Source organism: Heliangelus exortis, chromosome 1, assembly GCF_036169615.1.
Source record: "Heliangelus exortis chromosome 1, bHelExo1.hap1, whole genome shotgun sequence".
Lineage (NCBI taxonomy): Eukaryota > Metazoa > Chordata > Aves > Apodiformes > Trochilidae > Heliangelus > Heliangelus exortis.
Window position 1 is genome coordinate 124,678,388 of NC_092422.1, and position 5,722 is coordinate 124,684,109.

At 50.0% G+C, this 5,722-nt stretch overlaps 1 protein-coding gene and 1 long non-coding RNA gene across 2 annotated transcripts; one reads left to right on the plus strand and one right to left on the minus strand.

Moving 5' to 3' along the window:
• Window positions 1-1,398: 1,398 nt before the first annotated feature.
• LOC139806171 (uncharacterized) lies at window positions 1,399-2,456 on the minus strand. The gene is made up of 2 exons (XR_011730163.1): window positions 2,321-2,456; window positions 1,399-2,040 (listed from the first exon to the last, which is right to left on the minus strand). It is a non-coding gene; the product is annotated as an uncharacterized lncRNA (long non-coding RNA).
• Window positions 2,457-2,585: 129 nt separating this feature from the next.
• BTG1 (BTG anti-proliferation factor 1) lies at window positions 2,586-5,493 on the plus strand. The gene is made up of 2 exons (XM_071765425.1): window positions 2,586-2,998; window positions 4,212-5,493. Exons 1-2 carry the CDS (start codon window positions 2,851-2,853, stop codon window positions 4,574-4,576), a joined length of 513 nt encoding a protein of 170 aa, XP_071621526.1. The 5' UTR covers window positions 2,586-2,850; the 3' UTR covers window positions 4,577-5,493.
• The last annotated feature ends 229 nt before the right edge of the window (window positions 5,494-5,722 follow it).

The window sequence follows — 5,722 nt, forward strand, 5'->3', positions numbered from 1 at the left end:
AGCAGCTCCTGTTACCTTGTTCCCTCCCACAGGGATGGGGTTCTGCTGGCAGGCATCTGACAGAGCCTTAGCTCTCTAGGTCTCTAGTTCAGTTACACTTTAACTGCTTGCAGGATGCATAGTAAGAACACCAGGGTGGTTCATTCCTGGCTAGCAGGCTGGGTCTATATGCACAGCCATTTACCTTTTCATAGACAAGAGACCTTCCCTCTTCATAAATGCTGTAACTGTTTAGAAGCAACAAGAAGTATCAAAACTTCTCAATTGATAAAACAGTCTGAATTTTTTTACTCTGCCGAAGGTTTGAGAGAAACCCTTTGATGATCTACCAAGCTTTTCTAAAAAAAAAAGATAAATTGTTAATTTTCTTCTTTTGCAAGCTGAGGCGAGTTTTTTAAACCTTGTGCTTTGGGGTGCTACTACGTAAGACCAGTTATCTCCTTGGGAGTTCCTAAAACTCCTCCTGAGCATTCGATTCTGGATGAAGTGGAGCTGAGAAACTGGCCCAGATAAATCTCACGTCCAAGCAAAGCTGGCAAGCATTATACTCTCTTCACTGAAGTATTTCCAGTATTTATTTTGTTGCAATTGTGACGTTCTGAAAATAATGCCCATTTCACACACGTGGTATTTTCCAGTAGGTTGATGGACCTCATTGTGAAGGGGCAGAAAAGCATATGCTGCTTTGAGGTTTGAAAGTGTACAGCAAATTCCAACCTACGAAGAGAGAAATGGCAGCCCTGGATACAGCTGACATCCACCATGAAAGCATTTGAGAAGCAAGGGTGGCTGCTAACTCTGGAGCTGCAAGAGGAAGGCCCAGGTTGGCAGCTCCTCCCTTCTCACAGGACAGAGGGACAAGTAGCTACCGCTAATGTAGGATTTAGAGGTTAGTGGTGGAAAAAATAGAGGAGACTGCTCAAAAAAACACACCAAGGTTTTTAGTATGCAGTCAAGCTGTGAGCTTAGGCTCCTGGGATTATCTTTTGAAGGTGTTCTGCAGATCTGCCTCCCTTGTGCACAGACAGTCAGAGTCCCTATGAGATCGATCCTGAGTGCAGACAAAAGACCAAAAGCACTGTTCAGGTATATCTGCCAAATGAAACAGTGTATTTTCATCTTTTATTTAAATTATCTCCCACATATATTTAAATGTATTTCATTACTCAATTATTTTACTGAAAAAGAAAACTTAGGATTTTATTATGTGTTATTATTGTGCCTTTAATAGCCTAATTTCTGTTCTTTGACTGGAAGCACTGTACATGCAAATATTGTGCTGTGTTTCACTTGCAGCTTTGCATAGGGGCAGGGCATATACCCTAGGGAAAGAGCGAGCTTCCTTTCACAGGAGCTTCACTTTGTGCTTTTACCAAAAAATCTCCCCAAAACTTCTGCTGCTTTTAAAATCTCCTTTATTTTTATAAACAGGGTGCTGCACAGCATTCGGAAGCCTAAGGCTTTACTCTGCTCTTGGCTAAGTAATACATTATCAGTTCTCTTGTCCACCGTGGATTTCAAAACAAGTTGATAGAAAAGCTGGGATAACTGTATGGTCCTGAGGGAGAGTTTATTGCTGAGCAGTGTGCATGAGGGGCCCAGAAGACCTGAAGTCGTTCTTCTGGGGTGACCTCAAAGAGCCAAAGCTGAGGTTTGGCTGATGGGCTGACAGGAGGCAGTGCCCCTGCTGGCCACTTCGCTTCGCTTGTGCCCCCGAGCTTGTCAGCCCTCCAGCTGCCCGAGAAAAGGGCTTTTGCACTTCGTGGAAACCCCTGCCCGGAGACCTTAGTGTGAAAGTCACGTAATTAAGGTCCTGGTAAACGACAGTGAGGACGAAGCCGTGCTCGGGAACCCTGGGGTGGCAGCTACACGAGTGGTCCCACGGGGACACGCCTAAAGCGGATAAAGCCTCCCATAACTACGGGGCTAAATACACCCCGATCTGCCAGCAACCGCTGCAGCCAGCTTTACGCGGGGGAGAGGCACCGCACCGCCCCGCGCACGGACGGCGGAGCCGAGGCGGCCTGGTTTCAGGGCGCTCTGAAACAGGAGAGAAAGAAGTTCAGCCCCTGCGCGCTCCCGCTTCCCTCCACCCCCCGCCTGCCCGCTCCCGCCGCTGACGTGGCTGCGCTCTCCCCAGTCAGTCACCGCGCACGGCCGCCAGGCGCGGCAGCACAGCCCGGTTGCGCACCCCGCGCAGCCAGCCCGGTTCGGCCTCCGCCTCCGCGCCGCCCAACACCCCCGCCCTCCCACCTCGGAGCGCAGACCGCGGCGGCCGCCGCTCTCCTTCGGGCGGGACCTGCGCGGGGGTGCCCCGCACCTGCGGCCTCCGCGCTCCTTTCCGCGCCGTTCTCCCGTGGCGCTGGCGGGCGGGCGCGCAGCGGCGTCTCCGCTCTATTTGTTTACAATCGATTACGTCACGCCCTCCCCCTCCTCCTCCTCCTTTTTCGTTTGCCGGCACCGCCCCGCCGCCTGACGTCACAATGGTGCGATCGCTCGATTGGCGGAGGCGCGCCCCCGGCGCCCTGACGTCACTTCCGCCCGTCGGCGGCTATAAGATGCGGCGGCCGCCGGGCAGCTCCCTTCGCCCCTCGCAGCAGGAGATGCGGGGTGCGCTGCCGCGGCCGCTGCTGCTGCCGCCGCCGGCTCCCCCCTGCCGCAGGAAGAGAAGGCGGAGGCTGCCGCCTCCGGGATGTGATCTGGGCTCTGCCGCCCGCACCTCTCCCAGTTAGAGCCCCGCCGCCTCCCGCGCTTCCCGTCCAATCCCCGCTCCGCGCCGCTCGCCCCTACCCCCGTCCCGTCCCAGCGCCGGCCGCCCCGGAGAGCTGGCTGCCGCCCGCCGCCGCCTCCATGCATCCCGCCCTGTACACCCGGGCCAACATGATACGCGAGATCGCCGCGGCCGTGGGCTTCATCTCCAAGTTCCTGCGGACCAAGGGGCTGATGAACGAGAGGCAGCTGCAGACCTTCAGCCAGAGCCTGCAGGAGCTGCTGGCAGGTGAGGGCGGCGAGGGCGCGGCGGGAGCCGCTCCCCCGTCTCCGGTCCGGGTGGCCGCGCTGCCCCCTCCGCCACGGGCCCAGCAGGGGTGCGGGTGGCACCTACGGCCGCGGCAGCGCCGCACCCCGCGGGGACACAGAGAGGGGGGGAAGGGGAAGGGAAACGCGGTCCCTCCGAGGGGCAGGAGCCGTCGCCTGGGCGAGTAAGGGGGTGAGCGACTGTGGCCCTCCCCTGGCGAGGACCCTGCGTTCCGAGCTGGCCCCAGGGGGTGGGGAACGAGCTGTAAACAAAAGGGGCTCGGGCGCCGCGTAGGCAGCACACACCCCCTACTCCCCCCCCCTCTCCCTTTGACTCCATAGACAAAGCTTACAAAGCAGCCCGGACTTGGACCCCGCTTCAGGGGCTGAAACCGCCCGATTTCCAGAAGAAAAAAAAAAAACCCAACACTCCCAAGTTGCCTTTTTTAGCCAAGATTTAGCGGTGGTCGATGCGTTTCAGTTCCCTTTGCTTCTGGAAATATCGCATAGCCGCCCGAGAGCAGCCCCGGTTCAGATCCGAGGGTTTCTGGGCTGTTGCGTGGGTTTTGTAATCCCGAGTCTGTGTGCCAGTGAGCCTCGTAGTGGCTACGAGTAGTCTCGGAGACCGATGGGGTTTTGGGTGGGATAAAATGACCAAGGTAAGTGAAGTCATTGGTATCTGGGAAACAGTCTGGGAAGAGCAGTTGGGAAATACAGCCTGAGTCAGTCCGTGAATGCTGCCCGACTCTTTCTCTAGTTGTTTTTAGCTGCTCTTAGAATGTGAGGAACTAACCGTGGGTGTGAGTTCAAGAGAAAGATGCTTTCTTTTCTCTTTTTGGAGTTTTCAAGTCCTCGCGTTTTTCTTCTCTGTATGTAATCACTTCTGTATTTTTTTTTTGTTTCTATGAATGCCAGCAAGTTTCATTTCACTCCTTTGAGATGGCAGACCTTGTTCATTGTGTATGGTAGCATGAAACAGTAACTTTGTACATGAGTAGTTCCCAAGGGACGCTGCACTTCTGTAAATTATCAGCAGAAATAAAGGCTATAATGATTCTTCAGGTAACTTCATACCAAAATCATAAGCCCTTCAACGTTTGGAGGTGTGAAATTTGCAAGTGAACAATGATCACTGTACCTATTTTCGAACGCAGAGTTAAGGGGCATAATATTATTTTTTTTTTTCCGTTTTATAGAACATTATAAACACCACTGGTTCCCAGAAAAGCCATGCAAGGGATCAGGTTACCGATGTATCCGGATCAACCATAAAATGGATCCTCTCATTGGACAGGCAGCGCAGCGGATTGGATTGAGCAGTCAGGAACTGTTCCAGCTTCTTCCAAGCGAACTCACTCTATGGGTTGACCCATATGAAGTGTCCTATCGTATTGGAGAGGATGGCTCCATCTGTGTGCTGTATGAAGCTGCACCAGCAGGAGGTAGCCAAAATAACACCAACATGCAAATGGTAGACAGCAGAATAAGCTGTAAGGAGGAACTTCTCTTGGGCAGAACTAGCCCTTCCAAAAGCTACAATATGATGACTGTATCAGGTTAAGATATAGTCTGTGGATGGATCACCTTAAAATGGATGGATAAATTTGGTTTTTACTTTGGGTGGGCACCTCTGGGGATGGATTATGGAATTTAACCATGTCACAGCTGTGAAGATCTGGCACACGTTAGAGTGGTATACTTTAAAGTGACAGTGCCATAGTTTGGACAGTACCTTTCAGTGATTTAATAGCCTGTGAGTCAAAATGATTGCAACTTGCTAGGGTGTGAAGAAGATCTAGGAAGGGTCAGTTTCTCCAAGACATCTTAATTTCTACACCAATTTTCAACCCCAATCTGTATTTATAAAGTGATTCTCTGCAGTAGGTCTTGCAGAGTAAATTTGCACTATTACATTTATTAATTGTTAGCATTTTTGGCAGCTCAGTAACAAGACTTACTGTTATGAACACCATAGTACTGGAAATTTTATTTTTCCGACTTTTACCTAGCACTTACAAATATGTATAAATGTACATAAGATTAATGAGTGAGTACGACCTGGGGAAATGGTCAGATCTTTACATTGGCCTCAAAAGTAGCAAGTGATCAGAATCTGCCATGGCAACAGGCTTTAAAAAGACCATATAAAGACACTGTCTGAACTGTGGTGTTAGCACCAGCCAGCTATCTGTACATTTGCTAGCTTGTAGTTTTCTAAGACTGAGTAACTTCTTATTTTTAGAAAGTGGAGGTCTGGTTTGTAATTTCCTTGTTCTTAATTGGGTAAAAGTCTTTTCCACAAACCACCATCTATTTTGTGAACTTTGTTAGTCATCTTTTATTTGGTAAATTATGAACTGGTGTAAATTTGTACAGTTCATGTATATTGATTGTGGCAAAGTTGTACAGATTTCTATATTTTGGATGAGAAATTTTTCTTCTCTCTATAATAAATTGTTTCCTATCTTGGCATTTTAATTAATCTCTTGTCGTGATTACATAGGATCAGTTAAACTTTTTTGTCTCACAGTGGAAGTGAAGTAGGTACTATAAAGGCTTAAAAACATCGATGGCACCCTGATGCTAGGGAACACTTGGTACAGACATGGATTAATGAAGACCTCGTATATAAAGGCTTGGAAAGTTTAGGGAAACACGATGATGTACATGTCACTTTAAACCTTTTAAAATCAGTCAATATGGAAAT